Source organism: Typopeltis vanoorti, chromosome 12 (assembly GCF_054136105.1).
Source record: "Typopeltis vanoorti isolate ZY-2024b chromosome 12, IOZ_Tvanoo_1.0, whole genome shotgun sequence".
Lineage (NCBI taxonomy): Eukaryota > Metazoa > Arthropoda > Arachnida > Uropygi > Thelyphonidae > Typopeltis > Typopeltis vanoorti.
In genome coordinates, this window is record NC_143560.1 from 139,213,063 (window position 1) to 139,228,484 (window position 15,422).

Genomic DNA, 15,422 nt, shown 5'->3' on the forward strand with positions numbered 1-15,422 from the left:
TGTGCTAAAAGGAAAATAATAAATGAATAAAGGAAAATAAACCAAATAATTACAGATTCTGAAGATAACTTACAGAAAGCTATTTTAGATCTAAATGAGATATCTAAAGATTATGGTATGATAATATCAACGGAAAAATCAAAAACTATGGCCTTTAAAGGACAAGATCCAGCAAGAACTAAAATAGTAACAGACAACAAGATCTTAGAACAGGTGAATTCATTTAACTACCTAGGATATATGATCACGTATAAAAATAAGAAAAGATATAAACGTAAACATTTAAAAATATTTTTAAAAAATATTTAAAAATAATAGGTGTAATTTACTCTATATTTAAACCAAACCTAGTTCAAAAACAAACCAGGTTAAAAGTATACAATACATTAGCCCTGCCAGTCTTAATGTATGGAAGCGAAATCTGGACAATAAAACAAAAAGACAAAGATTAACAACAGCAGAAATGAAGTTTATGAGAAAAACTGCAAAATATACTCTATTTGATCACAAACGAAACGAAGATATTATGAAAGAATTAAACCAAGAACCAGTAATAGAAAAAATTAAAAAATATAAACATAAATGGAGGGAACACGTTCAAAGAATGAAAACAGAAAGATTACCAAAACAAGCCTTAAAGTACAAGCCATTAGGAAAAAGAAAACTAGGACATCCTCTTAAACGATTCAACGATGACTTCTAAGGCCGGAACAGGCCATGCTAGGCCTAAATCCTTGATGATGATGATGATGATAAAGGAAAATAACAGACTACTATAGAAAGGTTTTTTTTTCACTTGGTTATAAATTAAATTAAACTTCCCAAGAAATTATATTCTTGTTTAATCCTTTATCCACATAAGCAAACAATGTTTGCACATGAAGTATCTTCACAACTAGACTACTTGTACACAAAGACTAATGACTTCACATCAATTGCCTTAGTATCTCATAATGCACACACCCTTTTGGACATGCATAACATAATTATTATTACTTGACACCTCCTGGAGTCCAAGGACTCATCGAGAGAGGGCACCTACTTTACAGCTGTCTCCACCACTCAATCTACCAACTACAATGAGCTGCAACTACACCAACACCATCTACCGCGAACCACTACTATTTTCACAGACAATCACAAACATCCATGTCCACAGTGGGATTCGAACCCACAGCCTTTTGGCTGGAGAGTGGATATGCTAACCACTCGACCAACCAGGCCAGCAGCAAAAAAGGGTAAAAGGACAGTAAAGGAAATTCCAAGTAACACAGTACACATAAAGACAAGTGACACAAAGGTCGCTCCACCACAGTTAATTCGTTAACGGCTCTAAAATCACCGTTCGGGAATTAAAGGCAGATGGGGGGGGTGTAATTGCATGATAAAAGGTAGTATACTGATGAAGTTTTGAGCAACGAAAAATGCTGGGGTGGTCTGGCTATTTCATCTACTTCAGCCAGTAGGGAGGTTAAGTGTTGTTCATAAGCATGTGTAACAACTGATAGTTTAGTTACCATTATTTGGTTAGTATTTGTAAAGCAGTATACAAGTGTATATTCCTGATTATATGGTTTAAAGTAGTTGTCACAATCGGTTTATTTATTTATTTGTACGGAGTTCCCTCCCTTTTTCTTCCCCAACCCTAATGGAGCGAGTTGAGCCCCCTCATGGGGGGGTTAAGTATTTATGGCTGCAGATCTGTGTGTGCTTACAGGGCCGGTTTGCCTGCTTACGGGATGCTATGCATTATGGGAAGGGCCACTACACAGACCTGTTTCCGAAACCTTTATTGAGGTCTCATCAGTAGGAGCTGATGATGATATACATACTACCTTTTAATGGGGCAAGGATAATCGGGTCACCTTCAAAACCCCAAAATTCTGCATTTTCTCTTGCAGAAGAGATCTCATTTCACCCCAGAAATTCACCAAATACACTACGGTGAATTTCTGGCTGTGCATCCATTGAGAGTAAATTTAATTTCCAATTGTCCAAGTACAACAAACGGTAACTCTATACTGTGAAATAAAAAAATAATAAATAAATATAATTATATAAAATAATACACAAATCACCAGACAATATCTCTCTGCTTGAACTTGCACTTACCTCCAGTCTCTCCTCTTATAAACACATTACATCAACCAAAAAATTACATTCTCTTTTGTTCAAATGCTATTTTACACCCAATCAACTCAGCTTTATATAAATCCCAAGTCTATTTGTTCTCAGAATGCTGCTCGCACATTTTGGATGGTGTACCTGAAACTTCTCAAAAAAATTCTTGATGCTATCCAGGGGAGAACAGCAGGCCTATAGATGATGCCTCTCTTACAGATTTACTTCAACTTCTATCTCATGGACACAATGTTTCAGCTCTGGGTCTATTCTACTGTTATTTCATTGCTCTGCTGACCTAGCAACCATCATTCATTCACTTTCTGTTGCACTTGTAAATACAAGAGGAGGGCTTCCCAGCACCTGCTTTACCAACTGCAAACACAACAAACTTGCTTTTCCTCTTTTATTCCATCTACGTCTGTCCTCTGGAATAGCCTCCTGCAAGAAGTATTTACTAACTACAATCTGAACCCCTTCAAAACAAGCCACCTTAAGACAGATCCTCATGTATGGGATCTGTATTAAAAAAAACTTTTCATCCCAAAGTGCATAACCTTACAATTTTGGAATATTAAACTGCTAACCATTATTCTTTGCCCATAATGCCAATTTCTTTAAATCATCCTGCAGGATATCAACATCCAGTTTTGCATCATTAGCAAACAGCTGAATAGCCTCCTTTAAATCATTTCCCAAAGCCTGTGGTGCTCCATTAGCTACTCTTATTCTCCTAGATTCCACTTCACCATATACTACTTCCTGGTGGCTATCAGCTCCACCCCCCCCACATATCCATTCCAATTTTTTTAAACAGTTTTCCATGTTTATTCTATCAAATATCTTTGCAAATTTCATCAGTAACATGGTGTAGCCCAAGTACAACATGCTACTCGCACCGATTCCCTTATCCAATTCTGTTGTTACTTTATTATAAAATGTAAGTCAATTACTGAGGCAATACCAATCTTTTACAATGTCATACTGTCCTTTCATTGATGAATTTTACTTTTAAACCAACTTTTCCAATACTTCAGACACTGCTCCTGAGATGCTAATTGGTCTGTAATTTACTACTTCTGTCTTGGAGCTACTGTTATGTAATCGAACTATCTTGCTCTTTCCCTGAGAATTGCCATTGCTGATATGTAGATTAAACAACTTTGTCAGAGGACTGTCAACTGTCTTGCAAATTCGGAGTCCACATAAGGTAGACATGAAAGGGAGAAATAGTGGCAATGGTTATGAGGCAGTGTGGTGTAACGAGGAGGTTGAGAGGAAGACATATTTAGTTGGATAGTCCTGGGAATGTGGAAGGTGGTGATGAAGAAATGTATAAACAACTTGGATTAGGGAACAAAGGAAGGGTAATTATTATGGGTGATTTTAATTATGGTGGTATAGACTGGAATGAAGAGACAGCATTTAGGAATAAGGAAAATGAATTTCTCGAGTTCTTGAGAGATAACTATCTCAGGCAGTACGTAAAGAAAGGCAAGCGAGGATCAAGAGTTCTAGATCTCATCATTTCATCAGAGTATGTAATTATTAGAGGGGTTTCACATTTTCCTCCAGTTGGTGAAAGTGATCATGAAGTAATCACCTGTGTTGTGGCTAGTCACATGCAGACTTTTGCGAGGAAAGGATATATGCGGAATTATAAGACTGGTAATTATGACAATTTTAGGAGACAACTTCGAGCTATATCATGGAACAAGGAGTTGAGTGGTAAGGAAATAAATGCTGCATGGGAACTGACAAAGAAATACATAACAGCATCAACGCACGATTGTATTCCGAAGGACTAAAGGTTGAATAAGGTGGGTGTAAAATGGATGAATGTGGAGCTTAAACATGAAACTGGAAAAAGAAGGTTGGAGGAAGTAAAAGAAGAAATAATAAAAAATGTATTATTTCTTCTTCTTTTAGATTTCCTTTTTTAAATACATCTTTTAATTTTTTGTTTATCCTCACTTTTTTTATTAATTCATCTTTTCTCTTTGATGATCTTGTCTACTACTAAGTTTTTTCAGTTGTCTTATTTTCTTTTCTGTTTTTTCTGTGGTTTCTCCTTGTATAACAGCTTCAGTTGTTATACTAGTTTATTATTGGTAATTTCAAGTAATGTTTTTTCATCTATATTTGACTGGGAAAGTAGCTCCTGTAGTTCTAGAATTTTGGGCCTAATTTCTGGCTGATTTGATCATGCACGTTTTGTGATTTTACCAAGTAGTTTGTTAGAAAAAGCCATCTTTACTAGACAGAGTTGGAAGATCTGGCACCCTTCTTTATGCCTCACCATCATATCTTCATTTCAGACAAACATGAAGGTTAAAATGTCCGGAAAGTAAAGGAATTATTTCTAACACGGTTGTAGTTTTCATAATTTGTTTGAAATGAATGCTGATCAGCATGTAACACTAAAGGAAAAGGTTGTGGATCATCAAATGAAGACTCTTCAGGGTCAGAAGAGTTTATGCGCTATGAGGAACCATCTCATGCTAATAAAAGAAATGCAAGAGAAAGAATAAAAATAAAGTTGGTTGATTCAAAGTTTTCTCAGTATGATTATGATCTACATGAAAAGAAAATAATTAGCTTCCAAATCAAGAATGACAGGCATGAAATTGAAATAATGGAAAGCAATTGCTCCTTCACAGATTAAAGACTTGAACAGGTTCATCCAAAATCTAGAAGTTAAAGACTTACCAGTGACACTTCACTAATCATATAATCCCCTTTCTGAATTGCCTCATTAAATGTATGAGGATTCCACAGGCCAAATGAACAAGAAGCTGTATGGAAACTTATGCTATGCCATAATATCAGGTTTTTGCTTCTTCAAGAAACATACTTCTGCAGATATAATATAAAAACTTTAACAGATAGATATCTGTTAAAGTTTTTAAAGTCTATCAAGACTCATTGTGGAAGGTCTCTGCTAGGAAACACAAAGTCTATCAGACCACTCCTTGAATTCATTGACTGTTCTCGCTCTCACCACTATCAGGCAATGCATTCCACAGTTCAACTACCCTCCATGCAAAGAAACCACTCTTCACCCTCTTGCTCACAGCTTCCTTTCGTAACTTCCAGGGATTGCCCCTTGTCATCACTCCTTCTCGCTGTTCTAAACCAAGCAAAAAAACTCCCCAGTTTCCCATGTAACCGCCTCTCAACAGTTTAAGTCTTAATCATATCACCTTTCCTTCTTCTATCTACCAAACTCTGCAGTCCACATTCCCTCAGCTGATCCTCATAACTCATATTGTACAGTCCTGAAACCACCCACGTGGGGAAACCCCAATGGAATTATATGATTCCCATTACACTATGGTAGCTGGAGAATTGAATTGTATTGAAAACCCCACATTGGACAAATAGGAGGACATCCCAGGAGTGGAAAAGTGGGATATGCACAGCTAAAAATATGTCTCAACAATGTTCAACTAGTAGACATATGGAGGATTTGGAATTCTAAACTCTAGGCTTGCGCATACATGAGTCAAGGTACTGGTATTCATCTTCATCGAATTTATCTCTTCTTCCCTTATAAATAGGATAATTCTGATAAAACATCATGACATCAACATGTCAGATCATAATCTAGTTCTACTTAAATTCTGCTGTGGAACAAGTAGAGATCAGTTCTGGACCATGGAAATTTCCATCAAATTTTCCATTGATCTTTTCAACAAAATTCCAGACTCTCTGTTCAAATTGGAATAACGTTACCTAGAAATGGGATATGTGGTTAAAATTTAAACCACATATCCCAATCATAATATCCGATATCACTCACGGCCCTCTTAGCCGATGTACTTTGCTCTGAGTATTTCGAGTAGCAAAATAATCTGAACCTGCAAAAATAAGGTACAGCCATGGGCTAACCACTCCCCAGCTAACTTTTACATGGAAGACTTCCAGCAAACAAGCTCTACATTCAGCAAGTCTAACACCCAAAGTCTGGCTCAGATATGTTGATGATATATTCTCCATTTGGCATCACAGCCACCAAACTAAGTAAATTCCTAAACCACCTAAACAAACAAACAAGATGAATGTATCCAATTTACCACTGAGATTGAAAACAATAACTTGGAGCAAAGTATGTGAAATTAGAGGACCATGGATGATATTGAGTGGAAATTTGTTGTGTATGAGAAGAATCATGTCATTGGGACATTCATGAAAAGGGCAGTTACATCAAAGCTAACTAATAAATCTTTGCTGTTGAGGTGTTGTTTATGAATTGTTGTGTATTTTTCATATAGGAGAGGGAATGACCTACCAACTCCTGGACTTTTTCCACTAGTTTCTTCGATAAGTTATATTCAACTATCAGTCATAGTTTTGCTGAAGATATATGTTGAAGATATATTTGCCATTTGTCTCCATAGCTGCCAAACTTTAAACGTGTTCCTAAGCCACATTAAAAAACAACATAAATGTATCCAATTTACTATTCAGATGAAAACCAATAACTTTCCTTCAGCTGTAAGGCCAGTGAACCCTTTTCAAAATGGACTAATAAAAAGCAAATATGCAGATGCTTGGGCAGCACCTATGTTTTCTAAGTAGTCTGAGCTAAGGCAACTAGTGAATGCCAGTGAGCGTATTCCTGTATTCTGGTCAACTTATTTTTAAGAAATTTTAATGGTTTTTACATTAAGCTTTGAAATGAGGCTGGATCTAATATCCATTTTACTTATATAATTTTGCATCGCTGAACTGAAGCCTTTTGGTTCTTTATTTTTGTAAATAACTTTCCTTTTCTAGACACGTTTGTCACATGTCTTCCTTTAGGCTGTCTTTCCTAGACCGTTAACTGTAAACCTACACACATTGGCCAGTACATACACAAAGATTCATACCACCATCCAACACAAAAACTAGGGGTCATCAGCATCCTCAAACATAAAGCCCTAACAAATTGTTCCAATAAGCAAGTGCTGATGAAGGAATATGAAATTATTAGCCAAATTTGTATAAAAAATGGCTACAACAACCCATCTGCAACATATATAGCATCCAGAACATGAGGGCAGAACAACACAAGAAAACTTTAAGATGACAGAACTGTAGAGATTCATTTCATGCATTTCCACTGAATTTTTTTTTATCATCTGTATATTATTTTACACATTATATATAATTAATAATGGAACACGTATAGACCACAGTAATAACTTTAATTAAATCAAGGTACAAATATTTCGTACTGAAAGTGACAGTGAATACAAAGTACAGAACAGTCTTGGTGGATCACCAAATAAATTGTTGCCGCATGCCAGATTAATTACTAAAATATTATTAAATAATTCTTTAAAGATAATTATTTCATTGATGGTGCATAAAATAAGAGTCTCCCGAACTTTTGGGAGAGAGACACAGTCATTTCAATTTAAATTCGGCTGATGTAAGAGGGCCTCACAACTTTCTTTAAAAAGGCATTCATATTTAAACCTGCATCTGTAGAGAAGACAAGCTTTATCTCACTGGATATTATGATTAGTATCAATGCTATGTTGTGCTAGACGAAACGTATAAGGTTTCATGTATTCGATATAATATTGATATTCCTTCATTCTTTTTTCCACAGAACAGCCTGTTTGTCCAAAATATGACAAATTGCATTCACATGGTATTTGGTTAAACACCAGCCAATGACAAAGGTGACAGTTTGTCTTTTGTAGATGGCAACAAGTGAGAAATTTTGTTGATAGGAAAATATGTGAGAACAAGATGATACTTCTTCAAAATTCTGCCTATAGGTTCTGAGATGCCTGAAACGTAAGGGATTAGAACTCTGCAGTCTGTTGAAGAATCCTGAGGTGTTGGAACATAGGAGTCAATTATCTGTTGGATTTGATTAGGGTTGTAACCATTAGATTCTATTAACTTTTTTATAGTGAAAAGTTCTTGCAGTAAGCTTAATGGAGAGGAGCACACTTTATGTGCTCTATTAATTAAAGATTTGATAATGCCAATTTTTTGAGAGGTGTGATGAGCAGACTTTTGATGAATGTATTTGCCAGTAAAAGTAGGTTTTCGATAGACACTTGTAGACAAAGTACCAGAAGATGTGCGTATAAGGAGGATGTCCAAGAATGGTAAACTACTAGAGTTTTCTTTTTCCATGGTGAACGGAATACATGGGTGAAAGCTATTTATCTGTTGTAGAAATGTGGTAAGTTCCTCTTCAGCATGTGGCCAAATAGCAAAAACATCATTGACATAACGAAACCAAAGAGAGAGTTAGAGATGAATGGATGAGAACAAAGTGTCTTTCAGATGTTTCAAAAAATAGTTTGGCAAAGGTGGAGACAGAGGGCTACTCATGGCAGTACCTTCAACTTGTTTGTAGATCTTGTTTTTCCAGCTGAAATAACTTGAATATATAATATAACGAATTCAGAAATCTTTGCAATATCTGGAGGGTAATCATCATATAGTAAGTTGACCGTGTCAGCTAATGGAATATTGGTAAAAAGGGAAACAATATCAAAACTGACTAGTAAGTCAGACTCTTTGATTTGAACATCCTTGATTTTTTCAAGAAAATGTGTCGAATTTTTGATGAAAGATCTAGAATGTCCAGTAAGGGCAGTTAATGGTCGTGACAAAAATTTAGCAATTCGATAAGTGGGAGAGTCAATACAATTCATGATGAGTCTTACTGGATAACCTTCTTTATGGATTTTTGGGAAGCCATATAAGCGAGGAGTTCTTCCAAAATGAGTGCGCAGTTTATCCATGAAGTTTTGATCCCAACTGATAACTTCAAGCAACTTATTTAATCATTTAATTTGCAGGATTATGATTGATTTCTTGATAGGTGAAAGTATCTTGTAAAAGGCTGGTTACTTTTCTCTCAATAGTCAGTCTTATCCATGATCACAACAGCTTTTCCTTTATCGGCTTTTGAAATAGATATTTCATTATTTTTTCTTAATGAAGTTAGCCCATGGATTTCAGCACTCGATAAATTAAATGGTGGTAACTTGCTTTTAAAAAGAGAAGCCGCAACTTCAAATCGTAGTTTATTAGCATCTTCGTTAGAAAGTCCTGACAGATTACGTTTGATATTATGCAAAAAATCAAGATAAGGAATAAGTTTAGGTATTACGGCAAAATCAAGGCCTTTAGCTAATGCACTAGTTTCAGTGTCAGATAACGGGCGTCCAGAAATATTAACAGTCCATTTATTCATAGGAGTATTGTCAGAGGTAACGTTTTTCTTTTGCTTATGGTATAACCATCCATATTTTTGCATAAGTTGCAAGAATTTTTTTCATAGGAACTGGCCAAAGATTGTTTAGACACCCGAAGAATGATATCCATTAATTCGTCCTGAAGGAATATCGACAATGCATGGGGAGCATTTAAACAATACTTAAATGATGGCATATCAGAGTGTGTCCCAAGAGTTTGAATAATAAATAGGATAGGAGTGAAATGGATGTGTAATCTTATTAAAGCAAGAGATTCATAAGAAAAGGATGATGTGGAAGGAATTCCGTATGAATAAGATGATGTCCGTTACTAAAATGATAAGCAGCAGGATAGAATGGTCACAACTGTTCTGCGGAAATCAAAGCCTGAGTATGGCAAGAAACTGGCTCTGCATGTTCAAGACAACCCACAAAAATTCTATTGATATGCTGCAAGTAAAAGAAAGAATGAATATGAAAGAATAACTCTTCTAAATGCAGATAGCATGAGGGTTACAGATGCAGAAGAGGTTGTTCAACTAATGAGTGCCCATTTTGTTAAAAGCTATCAACCTGGTGTATGCGACATTGACCTCACTGCTACCTCTTCACTGGATGAAGAAACTGAGGTGTATTCTTACGAGGTATTAGAGCTGTTGCACAAATTGAATAAGAATTCAGCAATAAGGACTGATGGGATATCAGCACATGTGCTAAAAGGAATAGCCAGTTCAACTGAGCAGGCTATTCCTTTGACCAGGCTGTTTAATGTGAGTCTCAGAACAGGGAAGATTCTGCAGGAATGAAAAGAATGTATAGCAATTCCCTTGCACAAGGGTGGTGTAAAACAGATGTATCCAACTATTCACCAATAAATATCTCAGGAGTGGTGTTGAAGATTTTGGAAAAATTGGTTAGGGCTCATATTCAGAAATGGGTTCGCAGTGAATCTGTATTTTGCAATGAGCAACATTGGTTTATTAAGGGGAAGGTCATATTTTAGCAACTAGCTCACATTCTCTAAAAATGTTACCATTGAATTAAACAAGGGGAACAGATACACTACGATACTTTTGTATTTTGCTAATGCTTTTCACAGAATACAGCATGGAAGACTGTTGCATAAATTGGAGAATATGGGTTTGGATTATAAAATATTAACTTTGATAAGAGTATTGTGACTGACAGATATCAAAAAGTGGTATACGGGGGATCTGAATCTGCAACATTTAAGGTAACTAGTGGTGTACCACAAGGATCAGTCCTTGGTCCACTTTTATTCAATCTGTACATTAATGATATTGGGAAAGATTTGATTGGTGACATACAGCTATTTGCTGATGATGCAAAGATAGGTATGATAATCAGGAATGCTGGTGATATGCAGTACTTGCAGAATGATTTGAATAGATTAGCTATCCAATGTCGTATTATGTTGGTGGGATTATGCTTGAAGAAATCTTGGTGTGTTATAGTAGATAGGAAGTTGAAATTCAGGGGCCATGTAACAAAGATTGCAAACACAACTCAAAAGATAATTGCAATGCTGAAAAGAAATTTCACATATAAAGACAAGGAAGTCATTTTGCTTCTTTACAAGGCCTTGATCAGACCTCATTTGGACCATTGGTGTCCAGTTCTGGTTTCCTGGTTTCCATTGTGATTCTGATATATTGGAGAGTGCAAAGGAGAGTGTTAAAAATTATATCAGGATTGTGGAAAACTGATTATGAAGACAGACTGAGAATTTGTAGACTGCAGACACTAGCAAACAGGAGAAAGAGGGGAGGAGGGATGATGTGACTGAGACTTACAAACTTTGGAAAGGTTCATACAGGATTTCAATTGATGGAATTTTTCAATTTATGGAGGGTGGTGAAAGGACAAGAGGGCATCCTTTGAAGCTCAGAATGAATGTCGCTAAGAAGGGGGGGTGAGTGCTAGATTTTTCATAGGGTAGTGCATGATTGGAATGGATTTCCATTGGATGTTGTGAGTGCAAGCTGTGTGAATGAATTCAAGAATAAGTACGATAGCTAGTGTGTGTAGTATATGGCCTCCTTCGATGACTCCCCGAAGGTCTCTCTTAATAATAATATTAATAATGATGGAATTAGTTTATTAATAAGTGTCTCTGTGATGGGTCTTCTGACTGGAAGATATCCATATTAATAATAATAATTAAAACCCAAACATTGCTATAATCTCGTATAGAAAAGCTATATCGCTTATGATTTAATGAAACAAAACTAATCTATCTTAACAGCTTCCTTACATTACATTTCCATTACATGTTTCCTTTAAGTACCTAAATTTAAAGTAGATTTAAAATCTAAATTTAAATTTAAACACTCCCATTTTTTTATTCATTCATTTTATTTAATTGAAAGCTGGAAGTTGTAGTCCTTGGAAAACACTACGAGGAGAAGGCTGTTTCTAAGGAGAGAAACAGAGGGAATGAAATGAACATATTAATTGTTCTATAGAGTGCTTGGTAGAGTGATATAAAAGTACTTTGTACTGATCCAGTGAGCCTGCATCAGTATTTCATTAACTTGGAGTATCTTTGAGAGTTTTTACAAATTGATATCAGAGATATTTTAGGTGCAGTATCAAAGCCTACTTTCTCTATATATAACTAAAAGGGGCCTGTGCTGAAATTTTCTCCCATGTAACAAGAGGCTTTTGCATGCATAACTGAGCTGTCAATGCATATTTCATCACAAGAAAAAAAAGTATGTATTTGCAGCTCAATGGCAAGATGTTTGCCATTATTTCTAATTGTTCTACATTACAGTCCAACTTATATCAAAAAATGGAAATTGTTAAAAAAAGGATAATATTTGAGGATTATACCTTAAAGTTCTGGTTATGAAACAAATTGTGCTGTGTTGGTTTTCAAAAATGAAGCTGTGAAGATAAGTACAGATAAACCTTGTATAACGCGGCACTTATATAACGCGGTTTTGAAAAAACATGGTCTACAAATTGTACCAATCCTTTATCTTTTCATATTTTTTTTTTACCACGCAACTTAAAAATCAAATTTTTTCTTTGTTAAAGTTGCATCTGCCCATATCACACATGTAGCTATAAGTAGTGAATTTATATTAGGGGAAATACCCTTAAGCAGGCATGCATGTCAATTGTTTACCGTATAAAGTGTATTGTTGAAAGTTGTCTTCGTTTTCTGTCAGGAAAGCCATTAAAAATCATAAGCGTGTTAATCCCAAGCTGAGCTTTATTTTCTGGTGAGTTACATACAATATGTAATACTTTTTTATGTAAAAATTTTATTTTAATAGTTATGGCCACTTAGAGGACTTGCAATTTGGTGGAAAACAAAATTAGTGAATTAACTGATGGGGAAATAGATTTAAATTAGGAGGAACTGATACAATTAACAGATGACATCGAACCAAATGGGGGGGAAGTTCTGCCGAAGATTCTGATTATGATGAATCCATTAAAGAATTCAGTTTAAAGAAATTACCAGAAGGATTGGACTTGACAAGAATGTTAGGAAGTTATTTTACAGAAAATGATCCCTCAATGGAGCGCTCTTGAGAATTCATGAGACAATTGGATATTTGTTTAGCTCTGTATTATGAACTTAATAAAAAATTGCAGCATAGTGGGAAGCAAGGTCTTATTACTGACTTCTTGATATTTAAACCAGCTGAAGTATGCAATGAGAATTATACAAATAAGATCCAAGAGATTTCAAGTGATGATGATGTCTGGCCACTCATAAATAAAGAACATCTATGGAATGTTCGTTTTGAAGATGGTGATGACAATTAAAATATACACTTTATTTTGCAAAAAGCATTTTATGCATTATAAGCAATGAAGTTTACGTACAATTTATATTTTTATAAGTTTACACTATGTATTTTGTTTCATAGTTTATATGTTTTCTTAACTAAAATGAATTACCTGAATTAAATAAAAATCTTTTTGTTGGATATGTCATTGTTGTTTATATAATAATAATAAAAAAATGATTTCAGAACATAACCCTACTTTTTCTATGTGATCTGAGTCTCGCATAACATGACATTTCTATGGAACCTAACATCTGAATTATATGAGGGTTACCTGTATTTGTTGTCTGTATAAGTATTTTGTTGCATATACTAATTTTTCTGATAAGGAAAACAATATTTGTATAATTTTTATTACTCTATAATAATAAATTGTTATAATTATCACTGAAACAGTAATGTTCAAAAGTACCTTGAAAAATCTGTGAAAATTATTAAATTGAAACAGAAATGATTGTCATTTCACATTACTGCAAATAAAAAAAATGCAAATATATTTAAAATCTTTTTTCTAAGTCAAGAATCTAAGTGAAAATTAAAACCTCTCTCTTTCTTTCTCTCTCTTCATAAACTTTATTTGTAGAATTCTACTAAAAAAAAAAAAACCTTGAAAAAAAAAAAAACATTTTCACAGAATTTTCAAGGTTCAAAAGTACCTTGAAAATTCTGTGAAAATTATTTCATTGAAACAGAAATGATTGTCATTTCACATTACTGCAAATAAAAAAAATGCAAATATATTTAAAGTCTTTTTTTCTAAGTCAAGAATCTACAGGGTGTTCGGGATAAATTTGACAGTTTCGTAAGGAAAAAGAAAATCTTCTTTGTATCTATTAAATTTAATGAATTGACAAAAAAACATTACAGGCAGAGTTAATTACAATACTATCAACAAGATTTACTCAAAATAACCACCATTAGCATCGATCACAGCTTCAATTCTGCTTCGGAACCTCGAACAAGCTGATGCTACAGTCTCCCTGGGAAGGGCCGCAAAAACTGTTTTAATTTTATCCATTAACTGGGCTTTTGTATTACTGGAAGTGCGATTGGTGTCTTTTTCAACTGCGCCCCATACAAAATAATCCATGGGGTTAAGGTCTGGGGAGTTTGGAGGCCAAACATTTGGACTGGTGAAGTCGTAGAAATTTTCAGACAACCATTTTTGACTTTTCCCAGAGGTGTGGCAAGGGGCCGAATCCTGCTGCCATACATACGGCCTACCATTGGCTACCCTTGTTATCCAGGGCTTGACTACAGTTAGCAACTCCACGAACAAAGCCCGAATTCCAATGCCAGGGTTCTTCAACACCTGTTCCTGCAGATTTGCGAGGAATTCTGCTGTACGAACGCAATCAGATCGTCTGCTAGGGATCTTTCTTCTTGCTACATCCTCGTAGTCACCATTGCAAGTCTCTAGTTCATGCCTGATTGTTTTTACTGTATTCAGGGAGCATTGGGCAGCAGTCGTAATATCCTTATTTTGATGGCGGGCACGAATCATCATGATACAAGTTATTCTCTTCCATGATTCAGGTGGGTTCCAGCTATCCATCCTTTCTGACATCTTGTATGTGAATGAAGAAGGGTCCAAACTTTTAAATGAAGAGAAGTGTGTGTTAATACATGTAACTTACGGAAAAATATAATTAATTATAAATATGTCAAATTTATCCCGAACACCCTGTAAGTGAAAATTAAAACCTCTCTCTCTCTCTCTCTTTCTTTCTTTCTCTCTCTCTCTCTCTCTCTCTCTCTCTCTCTCTCTCTCTCTCTTCATAAACTTTATTTGTAGAATTCTACTAAAAATGGTAACCTTGAGAAAAGTACTTCAGTCAAGATTTTCAGCTACATGATTTACATTAGATGTATGGTATTTTACATATTTTTAGCATTCAACCATCCTACCTGATCACCATAAGCATGACGACCAATGATGATGGGTTTTTTCCATCCTGATACAAGACGAGGAATATTCTTGCAAATAATTGCTTCTCTGAATACAGTTCCTCCCAGAATATTACGAATAGTTCCATTTGGCGATTTCCACATTTTCTTTAATTTAAATTCTACAAAATGTTATATACACATAATTTTTTTCTGAAAACAGTCATATTAAGTTTATTTCATAATTTACTACATTAATCAATAAATCTACTTTTAGTATAAAATATGTATTATTTACAAAGATAAAAGTGATTTAATTCCCATATTCTGGAATGAAATTGTTTTAAAAATCATTCACTCTGCCAGCCTGGAT

The 15,422-nt window shown here is 35.0% G+C and overlaps 1 protein-coding gene across 1 annotated transcript in view; it reads right to left on the reverse strand.

Annotated features, from left to right (window-relative positions):
- Positions 1 to 15,422, reverse strand: part of Idh (isocitrate dehydrogenase [NADP] cytoplasmic) — a 295,030-nt gene that overhangs the window by 140,327 nt on the left and 139,281 nt on the right. The window contains exon 5 of the mRNA XM_090402020.1: positions 15,071 to 15,231. Coding sequence (XP_090258146.1) covers positions 15,071 to 15,231 — 161 coding nt within the window. The remainder of the gene's footprint in view (positions 1 to 15,070; positions 15,232 to 15,422) is intronic.